At 40.3% G+C, this 24,496-nt stretch overlaps 1 protein-coding gene across 1 annotated transcript in view; it reads right to left on the reverse strand.

The window, feature by feature from the left end:
- LOC124554900 (molybdenum cofactor biosynthesis protein 1-like) overlaps positions 1-24,496 on the reverse strand; it is a 60,324-nt gene that overhangs the window by 20,583 nt on the left and 15,245 nt on the right. Inside the window, exons 4-6 of the mRNA XM_047128589.1 lie at positions 19,940-20,164; positions 10,587-10,732; positions 1,788-1,873 (exon numbers count right to left, since the gene is read on the reverse strand). Of these exons, the coding sequence (XP_046984545.1) occupies positions 1,788-1,873; positions 10,587-10,732; positions 19,940-20,164 (457 nt within the window). The remainder of the gene's footprint in view (positions 1-1,787; positions 1,874-10,586; positions 10,733-19,939; positions 20,165-24,496) is intronic.

The raw sequence follows: 24,496 nt of genomic DNA on the forward strand, positions 1-24,496 counted from the left end.
TTCTCATTGTTTTTCAAGATTTCACTGCGCTGCCCAATGCTTGGATGGAACAAAATTTTTCAATTCCTGATCAATTTGTCTTCCGATCAGTAATTGTACTCCTACTCTGCAGCAACTTTTGCGGGTGGCTCACCAGCATCAATTCTCTGCAAAGTGTGAAGCTCTTTTTCCAACAAGATCACATTCATTTTATGTTTCGTGCCTGTAGTCACGTTCAGTGTTCTTTCTACAGACACTCGACTGAGTCCTTTATGGTTTTTGGCCCCTTTTATCTCTGGACACTTTAAGGCACATAGTGGGAGCACAAAACCTCAAATCAGAAACACACAGATGCACAACTTGACAACACTCGAGATGCACTAGACAAACTTTTGACTTTTGAAACCAGGCTGTGGCAGCCATCAAATGAAAGCATTCGATACATCTATGCCATTTCCTCTGTTCTACCCAAGCCCACGTGGCAACACAACAGGGTGTTGTACATTCACTGTTAAACACTCAGCTTTGATGTTCCGACAACAAGTGGAAAGTGTTAGGCGGCGCACTCTAATTGTCGGTTTTGACAGGGCTACGTTGCGCTGCATAGAACAATACTGTATGTACTGTACTACCAAGGAGTTCCAATAGATGGCAGTGGCATGAAACCATGCAATACGAATAAGAAACACACTAGAGCTTCAACCAACACACGCACGAATTGACGATACTTGGACTTTTGACACGCACCAGTGCACTGATTAGCAGTAGATTGCCAAAAAACACCAGCAAACGCTTGGCTCCAGGTGCACGCAAATTGAAACTTGTCAAGTGTCAATCTAGCTAGCCAAAAGTGTAGCTGCACGAGAGTTTACTGTACTTGTTCTCAGATGGCAGTCACAGATGTGAACAGGTTACAATGTACTCAGTACACTACACAGTGATGCTCCCTTGTAGTGGTCTGATGTAGTCAACTGGAACATTGATGATGAGTATGCCCTTACTTTCCAACATCAGGCCACTGTCAGATCCAAATACTCCAAAAATACAGATGTTGCAAGGTTTAACCAGGCGACCAAATGGACATCCACAATGAGGTTTCTTTCAAACTCTCATCAGATAATGCTGTCTCACACCAATATGCAGCACCTTCATATCCTCCAGAGTGATGATTCATCTGACGCTATTCGCATCCCTTATATACCAGATGATGCTTGCTAAACAGCAATAAAAACAAAGAACACTAATGAATAATGAAGGAAAAGACAGACTGTTACTTACCATAAAGAAGATACTTTAGGCTGCAGATGGGCAGAATTAAAAGACACTTACATAAAGCTTTCAGCCACAGCCTTCACCAGTAAGTAGTAATCTGCCTTTTCCAATATTGTTGATATTCCTACTGGTGTTTCCATTGTTTCAAGGACACTGATGCTTTTCTGTGAGTGTTTGCTTTATGATGTTTTCTGCATTTTAGCTTTTTTTTAAAAAAAGAAAAAAAAGAAAGAAAGAAAGAAAAAAAAAAGATTTGTTGCTGGAAAACTTCTGAAGTCCAATAAAGGAGTTACAACAGCCATATACGGTTATCTGATGGACCTTGCAGAACCAAATTCTAGGGCTGAAATATCTTGTTGACCAATGGGCATTAATCAGAATGAATACTAAATAAAAATTAAATCCAAGTTTACACAAAAAACACAGGTTCTATCACTGTTGTTTTTCGTTCTATTTTGCTCTTATGTTTGCTATGACTTGTTAAACAGAAATTTTCTTTCTATCTATAGAGTTACATTTGCTGTAATGTATCTTACCTCGATGTTGTTTCTTCCTTCTTCTCACTGCTGCCCCAATCATGGCAAGCAAGTCATCCTCACTGCATTTGCTTCGTATTGCATCTCTGAAACAACTGTTAAAACACCCGTTAAACAGTACCAGGCAATTACCACACAGTGAAATGTTGGTACACTAAAAAGGAAGAAAAACTTTGCAGAAATCTTCAACAGTAATCTTGTAGTCTGCAGTAGGCAACAGCAGGATAACAAACCCACTGGACAAGAATGGGAAAGTCATGATAGAAGTTACTTTTATTTTTATAAATAAACAGGTATCTTACACAAATGCTCAAGAGTGTACATAGGATCTTGGGCTGAAGAGGTGGAGCAGAAACTGACATTAGTTTTGTTGAAGAGAGAGTACTGGAACACAGCACAATTTCTTGCAAAATGAAGCCAAATTTATTGATAAACTCTTAATTAATTGCCAAGCTCACTAATGTGACCATTTTACGACAGGTACTTACTGCTTGGAGTATATGTGACTTTTCAGGCTTGCCTGATAGATCTGTTGCAAAAACACTTTGGGTTCCCCACCAGATAACATTATGCAAGTCCCTCCCTCAATATTTCAGTGACACAACGTTTTGGCATCTACAGGTGGTGGTGATTTCCACCATCACTGCTGCAAGATGCAACTGGCAATTTCCACATGACAGCTTTGAAATTTATCATGTGGATGACTATGACCATCATATTTAGAATTCAGAGGATTTCATAGAATACCTGAAGATGCTTAAACTAGAACTTTCAGATCTTTTAGTTAGCTCAAATGTTATATCATTACTTACAAAAGTGCCCCTGCAGCCCTCATTAGAGGTTATTAACAGCAAGTTTGAGAAAGAAATTGTGGTGCTGTTTAAACATGTGCATACCTCATCCTATTTCTTATGTAACACCAACTACTTTAATCAAGTGGACAGTGTTCCCATGGGAGATCCTCTATTTCCCTTAGTAAATATCCAACATTCCTCCTTCTGGCAGAATGCTGAAGAGACATTTGTGGTGTGGCCCACATAATACAGACACTACCTATGTCCCTGCAGCATTTGCACTCGCTCCATCTGAATATTCAGTTCACTGTGGAAGTACAAAAAGATAGCAGCTTACCATTCCTGGATGTCACAGTTAGAAGAAAAGCTGACAGAACACTGGGGCATAGTCTCTACTGCAAACTGATACACGCAGAGTTATATTTGCGGTCCAAAAGTTGCCATCACCCTGCACAATGTGGTAGTGTCTTACACTCCCTGGCACATAGAGCACACGTGATCTCAGATACCAACAGTCTGCCTGGTGAACTGTAAAACCTAAGAACAGTGTTGCAGCAGAATGTTTATTCTTGTAAACAGATTTGCAATGTGTTCTGAGCAAAGCAAGTTCAGTGTAGGGATGTAAATGAAGATACTTAGACAAGCACTGCAAATGGCTTTCTTGCCATATTTCAGTGGCATGTTTTCAAAAATAGAAAGAATCGCTAGGAGAAACAGAATCAAGTGTGTTTTTCGTCTACCAGCGAAACTAAGGAAGTGTTTGTGTTCAGTTAAAGACAATCTTGACCCTAGAAAACACAGATCATATATAAAATCTGATGCCATTATGGGAAATCTTATATAGGGCAGACACCTCACATTGTGCAAGAACACTGTGTTCAACAGCACTGACAAAAATGCCACCCAGTAAATTAGTGGTAGCAGAGCACTGCCTGAATACAGGGCACCACACGTTTCCCAAGAGGCCATACGGTGGGCAATCTTACCAACAGGAATATGGAATTTTGACTAAGCACTGCCCAGAATCCAGCACTGACTGCCATGAAATTAAAACAGTAGAAACCAGATCCTCCGATGTATGACCTGATGCAGCACCTTGCAGAGAGTTAATTCAGCTTTTAACCACACGAGTGTCCAGAAGTGTAGTCATTGCCCACAACACATAAGCAGAAGGCTACTATGAATGGCATTTCCATCCAACTGGGAGTGCCTGTCCACACATTCGTACTCCTGCTTCTAGCCTGACAAATTTCAATTCTGCTGTGCGAATATCACCAGTCACATCTTGCAGCAGTGATGACAGGACCCACCACTACCTGAAGATGACGAACAGTTGTGTTGGTGAAATATTGCGAGGCTTGCACAAAGTTATTCAATGGCCAATCTGAGAAGATTTGTATACATTATTTTTCTGTGACGCAGGTATTGTGCAGCAAAATGTGATAACTTTCTGCATTTGCCTTTTTGTAAAGTTCAAAATACCCCAAAAATTGGTGAGAAACACTGAACATATGACGTAACCAGATGACATACCCCACAGCATGTGCAGCAGTCGGGGTTGAGTGTAAAGGAATGATTCAGCAGTGCAATACTTTCATTTGAGAAAACAGAGCAAATTTCGAAAACATTATGTAAATATGATCTGTTGTAAATGTAGATGTTACAAAATTACTGTCCCTGCTGTAATCAAGCAAAAGCAGTTCTGATTTTGTGTTTTTTGCTTCTGTCACTTCTCTTTTTGTTTACAGACATTAGTTAGTAAAGAAAACAAAGGTCATTTAATGGGGATGATGCTATTCTGAAGTTTACACTCATCTACTTGTTATGCAATATGGTAGGTTTTCATTGTACTGTACTTTGCAAGAAATCAAGGAAACTGCAAGACCGGTAAATAAAATAATAAACTTCAATATAAATATATAATTGTTTAACACAATGAAAAAATACTGCCTGCCAGATGCAAGACGCAAATCCTGAACGCCATCACTAAAGTCGCACACATGTATCCGTAGCCACAACGATATGAATACTTGACTTGGGTTGGGATGATCAAGTGTGACAGACCAAGAGGCTCAACCACTGCAAGCATGGCAAGGTACATCATCTGGTGACATTTGTCATTCGCTTTTGACACATTTCCCAACATTTGTATCGTATCCAACATTTGTGATCCCATGTGTCTTGTATTAAATTACTTGTCTCAGGGTCATCTACAGTGCTTTGGAGGTTTTTAAATGTTAATACGCATCACCCTGTGTGTGTGTGCGTGTGTGTGTGTGTGTGTGTGTGTGTGTGTATGTGTGTGTTTATATATATGAAACAAATACTAACAAAGAGATAGAGGGCCTGGCGAGTACTTACCTCAGCTCAGTACAGCCGATAGATACACAAAACAGAACAGAAAATTGACGTATCCTAGCTTTCAGAACCTTGTTCCTTCATCAGGGAGGAGAGAGGGGAAAAAAGGGGAAGAAGGTTAAAGTGGATTCAGTTATTCACAACCCAGGTTATGAAGCAACAGGGGAAAGGTAAACAGGGAGGGTAGCAAAGATGGAGGCATGGATGTCAGAGGGAAGCCAAAGATATTCTACTGTAATTACTGTGCCAGCTTCAAACCAAGGAGGATGAATACAGAAGTAAAGAGGTACATAGTATAAAAATAAACACAACTATGTAGGATAAAAAGATGCGTGAATGGCTAAAGAGGAAAGGGAAAGAGGAGAAGACTAAAGAGTAAATGGGAGTGAGGTTGGTTAACACAGGTTCAGTCCAGGGGGATGGCGGGATGAAAGGATGTGTTGGAGTGCAAGTTCCCATCTCCACAGTTCCGAGGTACTGGTGTTGGGTGGGAGAAGCCAAATGGCACATATGGTGTAGCAGGTTCCTAGGTCCCTAGAATTATGCTGGAGGGCATGCTCCGCTACTGGGTATTGGACATCTCCTAGGTGGACAGTTCATCTGTGCCCATTCATGCGCTCAGCCAGTTCAGTTGTCATCATACCAATGTAAAAGGCTGTGCAGTGCAGGCATGTCAGCTGATAAATGACGTGTTGTCTTACATGTGGCCCTGCCTTGAGTTGTGTATGTTATACCAGTAGCGGGGCTGGAGTAGTTGGTTGTGGGGGGATGCATGGGGCAGGTTTTGCATCGGGGTCGGTTACAGGGGTAGGAACCGCTGGGTAGAGAAGGTGGTCTGGGAATATTGTAGGGTTTGACAAGGATGTTACGGAGGTTAGGGGTTCGGCAAAAGGCAACTCTGGGTGGTGTGGGGAGAATATTGTCAAGGGATGATCTCACTTCAGGGCTTGACTTGAGAAATTCATATCCGTGGCGGAGTAATTAGTTGATGTATTCGAGGCCAGGATAATATTGGGTGACAAGGGGGATGCTTCTGTGTGGTCTGGGGGTAGTAACATTGTTGTTGGGTGGGGAGGAATGTATTGTTTGGGAGATCTGTTTGTGGACAAGGTCTGCAGGATAGTTGTGGGAGAGGAAAGCACTGATATATAATATAATACAGGGAAACATTCCAAATGGGAAAAATATATCTAAAAACAAAGATGATGTAACTTACCAAACGAAAGCGTTGGTATGTTGATAGACACACAAACAAACACACACACAAAATTCAAGCTTTCGCAACACACAGTTGCTTCATCAGGAAAGAGGGAAGGAGAGGGAAAGACGAAAGGATGTGGGTTTTAAGGGAGAGGGTAAGGAGTCATTCCAACCCTGGGAGTGGAAAGACTTACCTTAGGGGGGAAAAAGGACAGGTATACACTCGCACACACTCACACACACACACACATATATCCATCCGCACATATACAGACACAAGCAGGGTATATGTGCGGATGGAGATATGTGTGTGTGTGTGTGTGTGTGTGTGTGTGTGTGTGTGTGTGTGTGTGTGTGTGTGTGTGGCATACTGGTCTGAACTATGCAGCCTTCAAATGGAAGTTTTTTGATCACTCCTTATTTTGCACCCTGCCACCTTGCCAGTATGTACCGCAAATCATCAGACAGACGACCTTCCTGCATGCTTCGAGCATCCCCTGGTGCTGTTCCAAACCAATGCTAATCTTTGTAACTGTGACGAGCAGTGTGCAGATTGCATCTTTGTATCCCACAAAGAGGTGACAGTTCCCAGTGGCATGAATGGTTACTGTTTATTGACTGTCACTGAGTTGGTGAGTCATTTGCTACATTGTGGCCCACCTGTTCGCTGCTAAAGCCATGCTAGTCAGTGGTAACCCCTGTCAATGATATCCTGTTGCCCATAGCAGTTCACTCTGCTGATTGTGGTAGTATTTTCCTTGAATAAATCTGCTCACAGTACACCTTTGACACTGTGGTACAAGAAAGCCCAATGACTACACACCCTTATAGAATAAGTGTCTCGAGCCATGGTTACCCACGATATGGCAGTGATAAAATCACCCTGTGATCAACTGTCACACTGCAGCTGTAAGCTGCACCTCCTTTTTCAGAATACTCAGGTTTATTAATTTGAAGTAAATCAGATCTTTTGCAGGAAGATTTAACAAAAAGAGCACATCCACGAAAGGATGAAACCATGTCTAATTAACTGGAACACAAAATTAATAATTAGTGGTGACAAAGATCCTCTGCAATAAAAAATAATGTCCACTTACTTCATGTATTAGTCTTCAAGTGACAGAATATATGTAACTGTGTCCTTCTTATTTACACTGATTAAACAATGGAAATTCCAGGTAGGAATATCAACAGTGCAGGGAAAGATAGATCACTATTTACCGTAAAGAAAACAAAGTTGCACACAGGCACAACACACAAGCAAGCACTCCACGCGTGCACGCACGCACACACACACAGAGAAAAAAAAACTGCCAAGTCCAGCAGCTAGGGGCAAGCTGCTGGAGTTGTCAGTCATATGTGTGTGACATGTGCTTGCCTGTGTGTATGAATGTGTGTGTTTCTCTGTATCTCTTTTGCTGATGAAGGCTGTGACCGAAAGCTTTGTGTAAGTGCCTTTTTAATTGTGCCTGTCTACAATGTAACATGTCTCCTTTACAGTAAGCAGCAATCTATGTTTTCCTATATTTTTCATTTACACAGATGTAATTAACAAATCAGAGTCTATTTATTCCAGAGAAGTGACAGTTTGTTCATGACAGTTCAGCACAAATCTGATTTTTTATATACAGCAAGGCTACCTATAAATTATTCTGTGTGCCAGTGTTCATGCTGACTATAGGGATTCACACTGATCATGTGTAATTTGACATCTGGTCCTGTAAACTTACTTCTGCTCAACGTGAAAAATTCTCCAATCCACATTTTATAATTAACCTTAACATATCAAATAATGCACCCTTCAATATAACTGCTTATTGTCCACTTCCCATAACTCTATTCCCAATGTCAACCCAGTTGACCTCTTCTTCTAATCCAAAAACCATGTTTGACTCAATGTTTGCTATTGCAAGCTATTGCTATTGCAGCACAAAAGTGCCAGAGGCACCAGTAATGATATATAATCAAAAATACTAGAAAGTAAGGCTCACTGGTCCGTACATGCTAAGACAAACACTACAAGTGTCTAAGACACCGCGCTCTCACACAACAAGTACAAGGTCTGAATACATTCCATTTACGATACACTAAACTGTTTCATTCACGGTGCAATATACATACTCTCTCCCCAATAAACAGAATAGTTATAACTCAATTGTTCACAAGTGTATATTATGACTCTTGCCACAGCTATGCAGTCAGTATGCCACAGGGGTGCCATAGAAAGGGATCAGGTTCAATTCCTTGTAGAGCCGGGAAATTCTGCTCGGTGGACGGACTGGAATAGGGTACACTCTGCTTGTAGTTCCAGCTGAGGAGCTACTCAAGTGAGAAGCAGTGTCTTCAACTTCTGGAAGTTGATAACAGCCTGGAGAGTTGTATACTGACCCCCTAACTCTCCATAGATATATAGTAGAGGACATCTCTCGAAGGGCATTGCGTGGTCTTCTGGGCCCAATGCAGAGTTCCTTTATCAATGTATATTGTATATCACCACTTGTACACACTCATCAGCACAGTACCATATTGTCTCTTCGCGTGGCAAATTTTTATTCCCTTGTTTCCAGATCAAGATTTTTCCACTTCCTCTTCTTCTTCTTCTTCTTCTTCTCTTTTTTTTTTTTACTTGTACCACACATATTCCACACGGTTTATGCTCACTCCTTCAATGATACTTCCTATCCTCCTCTAGTGTCCGAGTTGTCCCTGCTTTCCTGCGTGTTTGTTGGTTTAAACACCCTTGTTTCAAAAGAGAGTGACAGCTTCGATACAGTCTTGTCAACATTTTGTATTTTTATTTAGCAATTATTGTTTGAGCCTTATAGGCGAATGTCACAAGATATTGTCAACCACTGCATTCACTAGATTGGAATGGGGTTCATGGTAACTTATCAATTCATTTTTTAAGTTGCTGTTATCTTTTTCATCCTATCTTGGACTAGCTTTTCCATACTCCCACTCTATTTTACGTAGTCAAACAGTTATCTGCCCTTGCAAACTTGCTCCTTTACTACCAAGTTAACTAATACTGGGCAGCCTAACAGAAGTTCCAATATCCAGTCTTTCACCACAATTCACCTACACACACTTTTCACTCACTGATTTTCTTTTTTCAATGTCATAAATATTTTGCTTTCACAGACTGCTGTGCTATGAACATAAAATTGTAGGAACATCTGCCTCACATGTCACTTTTTTTTTATTTTTTTTTTTATTAAAGAATATGTTCCTTGCTTATTCCTATTTGCTTCTGATACATTTCCATTCTCACTTTTATTTTGTTTTGATCCATTTCTTTTTTCTTTGATAGACAAGTCAAACAACAATGGCAATATGTTGCAGCCCCTTGTGTTTCACCCTACTTACTACGAACTTACTTTTCTTAGCTTCCAATTTTATTAGTCATTTGGTTTTTAAGATACTTAAATTAATTGTTTGACCCTGTATTTTTATATCTTATTTTACCTTCGGTTGATAAAGGATTTCTGGTATGCTCACAAAGAGAGAGCTGATTCTTCCCAACCCTCACCCCCCTTACCTTGTCCTGAAGCAAACTTATCGCCAAGTATCTTGCAGTTTTTTTCCTATTATTAATCTCTTAGTCTAGTCATCAATTTAAAAGTGTCAGTTGTTGGTCCCATTGTCTAATAATTTGTACATTTATACACATGAAGTTCCAATTTTTATTTGGAACATATAGACTCTGATAATCATGAATCACAGTTCAAATGGCTCTGGGCACTATAGGACTTAACATCTGAGCCAAGGCAGGATTCAAACCTGCGACCGTAGCAGTCGCGCAGTTCTGGACTGAAGCGCCTAGAACCGCTCGGCAACAGTGGCTGACGAATCATAGTTACCATCACATGGACAGAAATATTGTGTTAACTTTATTACAACATAGGGACATAACTAAAAATGTCTTTACATAATTTCCAGTTCTGATTACTTTCCTTTAATTTAATCTCACAAATAGGTTAGTGTAACATGATGTTGACAGAGGCAAATTATATATACTCACAAATTATTTAGCTAGAGGTATCTGGTTTGTATGTCTGGGAGGGAGGAGGGTGCAAGCTGAAAACTTCAAGAAAAGATTACTCATTTCATACCTGCTGGATTTAACTGCAGTTTATCTCTTCCATATACCAACCACATACCTAATGTGCATGGCAAACAGTTTGAAAGTATTATTCTATACTCAGCATTTGGAACTATCAGTTCCTTAATGAGAGAGGAAAGAGGGATAAGTTTCTGAAGGTCTCAAAGGTCACTTGGACTCCATGACTAATGTGAGGACAAGAGGAACAAATGTGTCTATAAGAAGTTTTGGAATTTCACCTCCTGGAGGTAAAATACTGATCAGTCTGTCAGTCTTCTAGTAATTTTATGGTTTCCTCACATGAATTTTCACTTGGACACGATTATTCTATGTTTCATCACTCACCTGAGAGATATCTCTGAATTCCCAAAGAGACACACCTTCAAATTGCCATCAGCTGTTATCCGTAAACGGTTGCACGTGCCACAGAAGTGTTCACTCATTGAGGTAATAAATCCCACATGTCCCTTGAAGCCCGGCACATGGTATGCCTGCAAAAAGAAATTGTAAGAAAATAGCTACTGCTGTTGTGAAAATACTATAAATGTGTTGCTCACCAAGTGGAGGAAGGAGAAAATGTGCATTAAGGGGAGTTTGAACGCCATATCCTGACAATGTTACATTTAGTGACTTAACTTCCCCGTATTTCAGGAACAACTGTAGCCATTGACAAGAAACTTTTACAGGACATTAAACTATATGTTCTGAGTCTTACAATAATTGCATTTCAGCCACTGCTTTTGGAAATACAATTTTTTAATTACACAGTTAAAATTTTGTGTACTTTTTTGTATGTTATTCTAAATAATTTTATTTATACATAACATTATGTTCTTCTTTTAGTTCAGAAGGCTCAGGATACATACTGAAAATTTGAATTCGCTATTCGAATTAGTTACTGAGATTTAGGGAAAAATGCAAGACAAAATGTAAATTTTCAGGAAGAGTTTTTAAAGTTTTAATAGACTGTAACTCAATATATGCTTAACATTTTATTTTTAGTCACTCAGAAGCACCCTGCACCATACTGTATATTATCCTCTTGATCTTTTTTAAGTTTTTTCTTGTTTTCTTCTTTCTGGACTCCGTAGTGGCCAACTGTGCTGCATACTCTGCTTTACCAGTGCAAACCTTGTCCATCCATTCAAATTCTCTGATGCAGTTTGCTCCAGAATTAATTCCCATATGTTGTAGCACTTTCACGCTACCAATGTTGCCATCATTAAAAGCAATAACAGCATGACTGACCCCCACTTTAGTGTCTTCATTACAAGAAAAACATTTTTTGGTCTACATCTACATCTACATCCATACTCCTCAAGCCACCTGATGGTGTAGGGTACCTTGAGTACCTCTATTGGTTCTCCCTTCTATTCCAGTCTCGTATTGTTCGTGGAAAGAAGCATTGTCGGTATGCCTATGTGCGGGCTCTAATCTCTCTCATTTTATCCTCATGGTCTCTTTGCAAGATATACGTAGGAGGGAGCAATATACTGCTTGACTCCTCGGTGAAAGTATGTTCCTGAAACTTCAACAAAAGCCTGTACTGAGCTACTGAGCATCCCCCCTGCAGAGTCTTCCACTGGAGTTTATCTAACATCTCTGTAACTCTTTCGCGATTACTAAATGATCCTATAACGAAGCATGCTGCTCTCTGTTGGATCTTCTCTATCTCTTCTATCAACCCTATCTGGTACGGATCCCACACTGCTGAGCAGTATTCAAACAGTGGGCGAACAAGTGTACTGTAACCTAATTCCTTTGTTTTCGGATTGCATTTCCTTAGGATTCTTCCAATGAATCTCAGTCTGGCATCTGATTTACCCACGATCAACTTTATATGATCATTCCATTTTAAATCACTCCTAATGCATACTCCCAGATAATTTATGGAATTAACTGCTTCCAATTGCTGACCTGCTATATTGTAGCTAAATGATATGGGATCTTTCTTTCTATGTATTCGCAGCACATTACACTTGTCTACATTGAGATTCAATTGCCATTCCCTAAACCATGCATCAATTCGCTGCAGATCATCCTGCTTTTCAGTACCATTTTCCATTGTTGCAACCTCTCGATATACCACAGCATCATCCGCAAAAAGCCTCAATGAACTTCCGATGTCATTCACAAGGTCATTTATGTATATTGTGAATAGCAACGGTCCTACGACACTCCCCTGCAGCACACCTGAAATCACTCTTACTTCGGAAGACTTCTCTCCATTGAGAATGACGTGCTACGTTCTGTTATCTAGCAACTCTTCAATCCAATCACATAATTGGTCTGATAGTCCATATGCTCTTATTTTGTTCATTAAACGATTGCGGAGAACTGTATCGAACGCCTTGTGGAAGTCAAGAAACACAGCATCTACCTGGGAACCCGTGTCCATGGCCCTCTGATTCTCGTGGACGAATAGCGCGAGCTGGGTTTCACACGATCGTCTTTTTTGAAACCCATGCTGATTCCTACAGAGTAGATTTCTAGTTTACAGAAAAGTCATAATATTCAAACATAATACATGTTCTAAAATTCTACAACTGATCGATGTTAGAGATATAGGTCTACAGTTCTGCACATCTGTTCGACGTCCCTTCTTGAAAACGGGGATGACCTGTGCCCTTTTCCAATTCTTTGGAACGCTACACTCTTGTAGAGACCTACGGCACATTACTGCAAGAAGGGGGGCAAGTTCCTTCACATACTCTGTGTAAAACTGAACTGGTATCCCATCAGGTCCAGCGGCCTTTCCTCTTTTGAGTGATTTTAATTGTTTCTCTATCCCTCTATTTCAATATCTACCATTTTGTCATCTGTGCGACAATCTAGAGAAGGAACTACAGTGCAGTCTTCCTCTGTGAAACAGCTTTGGAAAAAGACATTTAGTATTTCGGCTTTAGTCCATCATCCTCTGTTTCAGTACCTTTCTGGTCACAGAGTGTCTGGACATTTTGTTTTGATCCACCTACCGCTTTGACATAAGAGCAAAATTTCTTAGGATTTTCTGCCAAGTCAGTACATAGAACTTTACTTTCGAATTCATTTAACGCCTCTCGCATGGCCCTCCTCACATTACATTTCGCTTCGCGTAATTTTTGTTTGTCTGCAAGGTGTTGGCTATGTTTATGTTTGCTGTGAAGTTCCCTTTGCTTCCTCAGCAGTTTTCTAACTCGGTTGTTGTACCACGCTGGCTCTTTTCCATCTCTTATGATCTTGATTGGCACATACTCATCTAACGCATATTGTACGATGGTTTTGAACTTTGTCCACTGATCCTCAACACTATCTGTACTTAAAACAAAACTTTTGTGTTGAGCCATCAGGTACTCTGAAATCAGATTTTCGTCACTTTTGCTAACCAGAAAGATTTTCGTACCTTTTTTAATATTTCTATTTATGGCTGAAATCATCGATGCAGTAACCGCTTTATGATCACTGATTACCTGTTCTGCGTTAACCGTTTCAAATAGTTCGGGTCTGTTTGTCACTAATATGTTATTGCCATGAGTCAGTTCTCTGTTTAACTGCTCAAGGTAGTTTTCAGATAAAGCTCTTAAAAAATTTCACTGGATTCTTTGTCCCTGCCACCCATTATGAAAGTTTGAGTCTCCCAGTCAATATCGGGCAAATTAAAATCTCCACCCAGAACTATAACATGTTGGGCAAATCTAATCGAAATATTTTCCAAATTATCCTTCAGGTGCTCAGTCACAACAGCTGCTGAGCCAGGGGGCCTATAGAGACATCCAATTACCATGTCTGAGCCTGGTTTAACCGTGACCTTCACCTAAATTATTTCACATTTCGGATCTCAGTCAATTTCCTTCGATACTATTGCACTTCTTATCACTTTAAACATGCCTCCCCCTTCACTTTCCAGCCTGTCTCTGCGGTATACATTCCAATCTGAGTTTAGAATTTATTACTGTTTACATCGGGTTTCAGCCAACTTTTTGTCCCTAGTACTATGTGGGCATTGTGACCGTTTATTAATGAGAGCAGTTCTGGGACCTTTCTATAGACGCTCCTGCAGTTTACTATTAGCACATTAATATTGTTATTCCCTGTTGCATTTTGTCTACTCCTACCTTGCCGCATCTCAGGAGGTGTCTTGTCGGGCCTAGGGAGGGAATTCTCTAACCTAAAAAACCCACATGTGCACTCCACACATACTCCGCTACACTTGTAGCCACTTCCTGCATGTAGTGCACGCGTGACCTATTCAGGGGGACCCTACATTTCTCCACCCGATAGCGGATGTCGAGAAATTTGCACCCCAGATCTCCGCAGAATCGTCTGAGCCCCTGGTTTAAGCCTTCCACTCGGCTCCAAACCAGAGGACCACTATCGGTTCTCGGAATGATACTACAAATAGCTAGCTCAGATTCCACCCCGCGAGGCTTTCTGCCTTCACCAACTCCACTAACCGCCTGTATGAACTGAGGATGACCTCTGAACCCAGACGGCAGGAGTCATTGGTGCCGACATGAGCAACAATTTGCAGTCGGGTGCACCCAGTGCTCTCTATCACTGCCGGCACGGCCTCCTCCACATCTCGGATGAGACCCCCGGCAAGCAGACAGAGTGAACACTGTCCTTCTTCCCCGACCTTTCCGCTATTTCCCTAAGGTGCTCCATCACCCGCCTAACGTTGGAGCTCCCAATAACTAATAAACCCCTCCCCCCATGTGCCTGCTCAGAACTTGCTGAAGGAGTGGCCACATGTCCACTCACAGGCAGAACGGGCGATGCCACACAGCCAGCCTCCACACTGACCCTCCGCCTCGTGCGCCGCGAATGCTGCTGAACCCGCCACTCCCCTTGGGAAGAGGGTGGCCCAACCGCGCCCGGTACCCGCAAAGATGTGTCGACAGAAGGGTCAGTGGGTGAAGCATGTATCACCTGGGGTGTACCATGCAAAGCACCAGACTCCCCACTGCCGCTACACTCCAAGGCAGCAGCCTGAAGACGGGTAACCGCAGCCATCAACACGTTCAGCTGTTCGCGAACAGTGGCCAGCTCCACCTGTGTCCATACACAGCAGTCACACATCCTATCCATCCTAAGAAATCAATTTACTGTAGAGAGTTAATCAACTTATAACTAGACTGCTAATTCACTAAAGGTGGCTGATAGTTGACTAAACTGTGGTTACTAGACACTTCCTGTAGAAAACAATGAAAATAGCCCTACCTGTCTCTGGACTGTATTGAAAACAAACACTAGCACTACTGGCACTATGGCTTACTAAACGGACTCTCTCTGACTGTATTCAAAACAAACACAAAATCTATGGAACACTATTACTAGCACTCGACAATAAAAAGCTTCCTAAAAGCAAAAACACATGGAAGAAGAAGTGACAAGTAAGAAAAATAGAGTCAATACTTAAATTAGCGTAGCTCGCTGCACAGCAGACATGACGCAGACGGCAGTTATGACAACACTGACACTATAAGATTATTGAACGACTCATTGGGATTTTGAGTCTGACAATGCAGACACTTCTTCAATAATTCAAGATTGCCAGGTCTCTGTAAACAGGTTTTATGATATCCACAACTGCTGCTGGGATAGAATGTTTATGGCTGTATGACCTGTTTGAGTACTGGGCATTGCGGTAATTGCACCATGAACCAGATCCAGGAGGGCAAAGATGGTGTACTGGTTTATCATCAGCTGACAGTCTCTGGAAGAAGGTAGCCCATACTGCCTGCTTCAATTTCAACAAATCCTCAGTATTATTTCTAATGGCAATCTCATAATACTGTTGTAGTTGATCAATCATTTTGTCTGTCAGCCTGCTTCTTATGGTCTTACCACCTGAAAGTTTCTTGTCTCTCAAACTTTGTTTCAACTTCCTCAATCTGGTACCCATCCTCTTCTGGACATGACCAACACATTCCAGTTCTGTGATAAGCTTCTCACCATAAGGCTGAGTGGCTACTACACTGTTATATGCATTTGAGTCTGCATAACCTAAGAACTTAGTGTAACACACTCGCCTTTAGTTTACAGATCGATTATAAATTTCAACAGCTGCACAGGCCTCCATACGACTAGTTGTCCTTCATAATTTCTGTCACAGATATGCCCTTCTTCATGCCCTGATTTATACTTATAACAATGTTTGGTTAAAATCTGGAAATCTATTAGCTTTCCAGTATCCACACTGGTCACTGTAGCAACAGAATTCTTAGAAATGCAGCTGCGCTTCTACCAAGTGCCCCAAAAGCTACGGATATGTCAATCATACCATCGTTTATTTCAGCAGCTTCATTTGCAGCACCCTTAATTGACTCACATGCAGCAGATTTCACAGCAGCTCCAATAAATCCTGCATACTTGTCCATTTTACAAAGTGGGCGTGGCATATACATCATGACACACATTGTTTCTGCTGCAGTGTAACCTTTGCCAATAGCTCTCAATCCATAAAACCACCTAACATTTATTTCAAAATAATTATCTTTACACTTATCAGAATTCCAAAATGAATGAGTATATTTACAACTGGCAGAATTAATGATACGTTTCCTGGCTAGTCCATTTGATACCTCAATGTCTTCATGTAAACTAACTGGCCCTCCACATACATACAGCACACACATTCACATAACACCCCTGTTAGGTTGTGTAAATGTATCAGAATATAACCTAACCTACCGTTTACATGAGTTTTGTTTTGAGATAACTGTGTTATCACTATGTTTCATTTTAATCTTCGAAGCACTAATGGGTGTTTCGCTAGATACTCATGAGTTTGCCAGTATTTCGTTGTCTGTAACTTCACACACCACATGCTGAACGCAAAGTTTCTCTTTATACAAAAATTTATTACCATGAAACCCACATTTCTTAAGAACACTTCATTTTGGAGTCATACTTTTTGAGAGATTTACCAGTCTATTCGTCACTATTCCTCGGAAAAATGTTAGCACTTCGATATACAAAGCATGTTTATGCTAAGAAAAGATACGATACTATTTTTGACAGTGCTACCAATACAAACACATAATTTAACATTTATAACACAGTAATCCACAGCTTTCTACAGGGTGGTCCATTGATAGTGACCGGGCCAAATATCTCACGAAATAAGCATCAAATGAAAAAACTACAAAGAATGAAATTCGTCTAGCTTGAAGGGAGAAACCAGATAGCGCTATGGTTGGCCTGCTAGATGGCACTGCCATGGGTCAAACTCATATCAACTGCATTTTTTAAAAATAGGAACCCCCATTTTTTATTACATATTCATGTAGTACGTAAAGAAATATGAATGTTTTAGCTGGACCACTTTTTTCGCTTTGTGATAAATGGGGCTGTAATAGTCAAAAATGGTTCAAATGGCTCTGAGCACTATGGGACTTAACTTCTGAGGTCATCAGTCCCCTAGAACTTAGAACTACTTAAACCTAACTAACCTAAGGACATCACACACATCCATGCCCGAGGCAGGATTCGAACCTGCGAACGTAGCGGTCGCACGTTTCCAGACTGTAGCGCCTAGCACCGCTCGGCAACTCCGGCCAGCTGCTGTAATAGTCACAAACATATAAGTATGTGGTATCACATAACATTCCGCCAGTGCGGACGGTATTTGCTTCATGATACATTACCCGTTTTAAAATGGACCGTTTACCAATTGCGGAAAATGTCGTTATCATGTTGATGTTGATGTATGGCTATTGTGATCAAAATGCCCAAGGGGCGTGTGCTATGTATGCTGCTCGGTATCCTGGATGACATCATCGAAGTGTCCGAACCATTCGCCGGACAGTTACATTATTTAAGGAAACAGGAAGTGTCCAGCCACATGTGGAACACCAACCACAACCTGCAACAAATGATGATGCCCTAGTAGATGTCTTAGCTGCTGGGGCAGCTAATCCTCACATCAGTAGCAGACAAATTGCGCGAGAATTGGGAATCTCAAAAACGTCGGTGTTGAGAATGCTACATCAACATCGATTGCACCCGTACCATATTTCTATGCACTATGAATTGCATGACGATGACTTTGAACGTCATGTACAGTTCTGCCACAGGGCACAAGAGAAATTACGGGACGATGAAAGATTTTTTGCATGCGTTCTATTTAGCGATGAAGCATCATTCACCAACAGCGGTAACCTAAACCGCCATAATATGCACTATTGGGCAACGGAAAATCTACGATGCCAGCGACAAGTGGAACAGCAGCGACCTTGGCAGGTTAATGTATGGTGTGGCATTAAGAGAGGAAGGATAATTGGCCCCCATTTTATCGATGGCAATCTAAATGGTGCAATGTATGCTGATTTTCTGCGTAATGTTCTACCAATGTTACTACAAGATGTTTCACTGCTTGACAGAATGGCGATGTACTTCCAACATGATGGATGTCCGGCACATAGTTTGCGTGCGGTTGAAGCAGTATTGAATAGCATATTTCATGAAAGGTGGATTGGTCGTCAAAGCACCATACCATGGCCCGCACATTCACTGGATCTGACGTCCCCGGATTTCTTTCTGTGGGGAAAGTTGAAGGATATTTGATATCGTGATCCACCGACAATGCCTGACAACATGCGTCAGTGCATTGTCAATGCATGTGCGAACATTACGGAAGGCGAGCTACTCACTGTTGAGAGGAATGTCATTACACGTATTGCCAAAGGCATTGAGGTTGACAGAAATCATTTTGAGCATTTATTGCATTAATGTATTCACAGGTAATCACGCCATAACAGCATGCGTTCTCAGAAATGATAAGTTCACAAAGGTACATGTATCACATTGGAACAACCAAAATAAAATGTTCAAATGTACCTACATTCTGTATTTTAATTTAAAAAACCTACCTGTTACCAACTGTTCGTCTAAAATTATGAAACATATGTTTGTGACTATTACAGCGACATCTATCACAAAGCGAAGAAAGTGGTCCAACTAAAACATTCATATTTCTTTACGTATTACACGAATATGTAATAAAAAATGGGGTTCCTATTTTAAAAAAACACAGATGATATCAGTTTGAGCTATGGCAGCGCCTTATAGCAGGCCAACCATTGCGCCAGCTGGTTTCCCCCTTCGAGCTAGACAAATTTCTTTCTTTGTAGTTTTTTCATTTGACACTTATTTCGTGAGATATTTGGCCCGGTCACAATCAATGGACTACCCTGTATATAAGAAATTACCGATTTTATTAGGTCTTGACGTAATGCATGTAAAAATTTTAACATTTTCAACTGGTGTAGATTATAGTTTAGAAAATAAAATAAAATACTTCCCACACAAGTTTATAAGTAATATACATATCATTTTAGTTGGAGAATTGCAAATTTTATAATCAGATAAAAACCCAAAAAAGTGAAAAAGAATGTTTTCCCCTTCTAACTCCCCTTAAAGTTATGGAAATGTGCAAGCTTTTGGAGTCAGTGGCTTCTTCTTCTGGCAGAAACAATGAAGGGGAAGGAAAAGGGAAGAAATAAAAGGATTGTCAAGGTTTAGGAAATGGGGAGAGTTGCGGAGAAGCTGCAGAGAAACCCAGGCCAGGACAGACTTACTGAATGGGATGAGAAATATGTAACTAAACCAGTCCATCTCTCATACCACCAGCAGATGTGAAGTATTCTTGTGATCGGTAGTAAGTCATAGACATTAAATTATTTTCAATGTATGTTCATATGTAATACTGCACGTACCTTTGAGGTATCATTGGGCCCATTGGAAAGAGGATCAAAATCAGGCCACTGCTTTCTAATTATTTGGAGCATTTCACTAAAGGAGACCATCTTCCCATCATTCCATTTGTTGCCGCTGAAAGGCATGTACTCGATAAATCTTACATCAACATTTTTCTCTTTTGTTAACTCCACAAAACTGCACACTTCATCTTCATTAAAACCTCGCATTACAACACAAATTATCTGTGGAAGAAAGACACCATTAAAAACTTGGTATCAGATAAAGCATGGTTTAAACAGAGTTTGAAAGACTTTTTGATAGGCAACTCATCCTACTCTATACATGAATATCTTAACAGTGGCTGTTAGGCCAGCTTAAATAAGAATGTCTGTTAGATTTCAGTTCTGAGAGCACTTTGTCATAACAGTCAAGATTATGTACTTTTTGTTTGATAAATTTATGAATAGTGCATAACAATGTTTCAGTCTGACAGCGTATCAATTCTGAAAATATTAGCTGTTACAGTTTGTATTGTATTCACCTAGTTTGACCATCTCCTGACAAATGATCAGGGTATTCAAATGTTTTATATTTTTTATGTTATACTTTCTGGCATGTTACTCACCCATGAGAATCATCTCATGTTTTGGGTCTTGGAACAAAAGCTGAATCTAATCTAATCTAACCTACAAAATAATGGTTCTACAAGTCTGTTGTTATATTTGTATACCTCACTGATTCTGTTAAATTAATCTTTTTCTCTCTTTTTAGAGAATGTGGGAATTTATCTTAGCATGCCAAACTGTTAACCTTCTTAACAATTTAAGAAAATTAAACTACATACATCTCCAATCCTTTTTCCCACTCCAACGCACACATCTTTTGCTGAAGGTATTATTTTAACTATTACATTAAATTATGAAGCTTTCTTGAAACTGTGCTGCCATTTGTGAAACAAAGTTAAAAGTGTTCTCAAGATAAAAGGTCTTCACAAAAGGAGCATTTAGTATCTGTGCAGGTAGTAACACTGACAGCCTTCATATAAACAAGCCCATATGGTAGAACATCCTGCTTTACACATACACGCAATGGCAGAAAAAAGAAAAAGAGCACACCTTTCATTCAAGCATTGAATATATAAACTGATGAGACAAAACACTATGACCTCCTGTTTGATAATGTGTTTGTCCACTGTTGGAACACAATACAGCAGTGATTTTGTGTGGGACAAGTTCAATAAATTTCAGGTATGTTCCCAGCATTATGTGAGGTAGGTTCCCAGCATTATGCAGCACCGCATGTCTAAGCACAGGTCATGTAATTCCCATAAATTGGAGATCAGTGGTTTCTGGGTGCAGAACTGATATCGGATAGCATCGCAGATGTATTCCATCAGATTCAGAAGGGGTGAATTTGATTCTGGCCTCGTGACACTGAAAGTCATATTGTTGAAACATGTCACCTTCATTAGGGACAGGGTGCGGACAGTGCACAACAATGTTCACACAGAACAAAGCTGTTATGGAGCCTTCAGTTACTACCACAGGACCCATAGAAGACCAGGTGAATGTCCTCCATAGCATAATATTGCTCCCACTGGCCTAAGTCTGTAGCAAAGTGCACCTTTCAAGCACCAATTCACTCTGTTGACAGTGTATGTGCACAAAACCGTCAAGCAGGTGTAATGCGAAACACGAATGATTCAACCAGATGACACATTTCTAATGATTCACTGCCCAATCTCAATGCTCCTGAGCCACAGAAATTGTAATTCAACAGTGTTGTCAACATGGGAACATACAGGGGTTGTCTACAGCAGAGCCCTATGTTTAACAATGTGCAATGAATGGTGTGCTCTGAAATACTCGTGCTTCCACCAGCACTGTGTCATCAGACCTGCCACAGAAATTAGCTTCCTCAACCGAATGTCATCTTTTTCAAAGGAACCATCCCAGCATTTGCCTTAAATCAATTAGGGAAATCAAGGGAAACCCAAATTTTGGTGGCCCGATGGGTCTCGGGTCCGTTGTCCTCTCGAAGGCAAGTCCACTGTCTGACCACTGTGGTGGCATGACCTAGTCTTAATTAAGCCAGAAAATCTTGGGAAATGCTGACAGATTTAAGATATAACAATTTAAAGCAATCCTTTCATGAATTTCACTACAATTTTCTGCTCTTTTGAAAAAAAATTTCTTTTGACTGTTTTGATGTTGTTTAGTATGTTTAAATAATGATGGCAGTCTCTATAAAAGGGCAGTTTGACTTTTAAGTTTAGTTATACTGTTTTAAACTACATCCTTCATCTATTTGTCCACCCAGAAGTGCTATAGGTTATAACTTGAAGACTATGGTGAGGTGGTGGGGGACAGTCATGTGTTGAGAAGGAGGTGCTGCCAGAAATGAAGTGTGTGAGGTGACGTTATTGACACTGCATACAGGGAGAATAAAAATACTCTATTCCATATTCATTTACAATCTACGTCTGGCCCCCATATGGTTTTACTTTTCTCCAATAAGAAAAAAAGAAATTGTCAGTAACTGTCTTTATAAGGTCTTAAAAGGAAGCAAACAATAGAAAATCTAGGCTGGAATAATGACCATATTATAAAAAAGATACATTGCTATTCACTGTATACAGGAAATGTTAGGTCACAGACAAGCACAACAAAAAGACTACTAAACAAGTAAGCTTTCGATCAGAAAGTCTTCTTCCAAAGTGGACAAAACACACACACACACGCACACACACACACACACACACACACACACACACACACACACACACACCCATGACCGTTGTTTCTCCCATTATGCGCAGTTGCTCCCAGTCTGGCCCTAGCAGCCAGAGACAGTGGTCATGTATGTGTGATCTGCATTTGCGCGCGTGTGTGTGTGTGTGTGTGTGTGTGTGTGTGTGTGTGTGTGGGAATTGGGGGGGGGGGTTTGCACCAAAAGCTTATGTGTTTAATAGGTGGTGTTTCCCCCCCCCCCCCCCCCCTGCCAGCAACACAACATCTACACTATACAGTGAGTGCCAATCTATCCTTTTCATAATACTGTCGTTACCACCTTGCCAAGAGGCATATTGTGGAGTAATCCGAAGGGCTCTACTAATTTGTACAAGAGGAAGGAGAGCACAATCTCAATGTAAGTTTTTAGAAAACTGGTATGTGCATTACTTCTCCAAACCTTTCAGAAAAGACACGGTATGCTCTTCATTCAGCAAGATGTGTAATAAACAATATTAGCAATACTGCATCAAACTTGTTCACTTTCATCTTTGGATTAAACATTCGATTTCAGAGAGTGCAGAATTTGGCAGAATCAAATTTTGGGGATATGTGGAACTGGGACAATGGCATATTTTTTACCCATTCAACAAACTAAGCACTGCTGATTGCTACTTTTATTGTGTCTGCTGCTGCAATGCATATATGAAACTGTAAGTGCAGCATCTATGATGGAATAAAATGTTATACAAATGAAACAAACAGGCACAGTGAAATAGAGGTATGGCTCATCATTTCGGTCTCACAGATTAGCAGGTGTTGACTTGAAAGATAATACTTAAGAAGTATTTACTCAAATCCAAGCCGCACTTTTTTTCCGGTTTTTGTAATCCAAAAAACCGCCTGCGGCTTAGAATCGAGTGCAAAGCAAGTGGAAGTTCTGAAAAATGTCAGTAGGTGCTGAAACAACTAACTTCTGCCATCGAATATATGTAGCGCTACACAGGCATGCTTCATAGGCACAAAGATAAATACTGGCGCCAAAACCTCTGCGTCAGTAAATAAATTAAAAAAAAAAAGGTGGAAGACAATTTTCATACATTATCCAAAGAAGTAAATACAAATTCCGTATTGTTCATCTTCGAATGTAGCAGAACTTCAATGTATTACGAAAATCCGACTGGCAAGACTGTTTGGGATGTTTGTCAATATGGCCAACTCTACGTTCTGAATGTTTTCCTACCTGTGAGAAGAGATGGTTGCTAATAGGAACCTGATGAAATGTGAATCACATGCAGTATTCTCTTCATCATAAGAGTAATACGAATATAAACATTTTGCCACATATTCTTTCGTGTTTGCTGCTATCTTATTTAAATCCTGTCTGCCTAATAAACTACGAAACTAGAGTGAGACAACAGCAAATGCGGAAGAATATACGTATCGTGTCATGTTTATATTCGTATTATTCTTATGCCTAATAGTGATACAGTCAGAAATGAAGCATGGCAACTGACTAGATTTTTATATCTAAGATGACTCTAATTTCTGTGCAGAATTTGATGTACTAAAGAAGCGGCCGCAAAGATTTTCAAATGGAGAAAAATTTTCGCCTAACTCTCGTTCAGAACATGTTCTATCATACGCTGTCTATTATTTGGTTCTTGTTGATCATTATCAAAGAAAGCAGCAGTGTAAGTAACAAGAAATAGTAGTCTCTTGCCATTGTTCCGCTAATGAGACAATTTCTCTCTCTCTCTCTCTCTCTCTTTTTTTTTTTTTTTTTTTTTTAATTGTAAGCGGCGGTAGCGTGCACAAAAGCAAGCCATGCCGCGAGTGACGAAA

The sequence above is a fragment of the Schistocerca americana genome, chromosome X (genome assembly GCF_021461395.2).
Source record: "Schistocerca americana isolate TAMUIC-IGC-003095 chromosome X, iqSchAmer2.1, whole genome shotgun sequence".
NCBI classification, from domain to species: domain Eukaryota; kingdom Metazoa; phylum Arthropoda; class Insecta; order Orthoptera; family Acrididae; genus Schistocerca; species Schistocerca americana.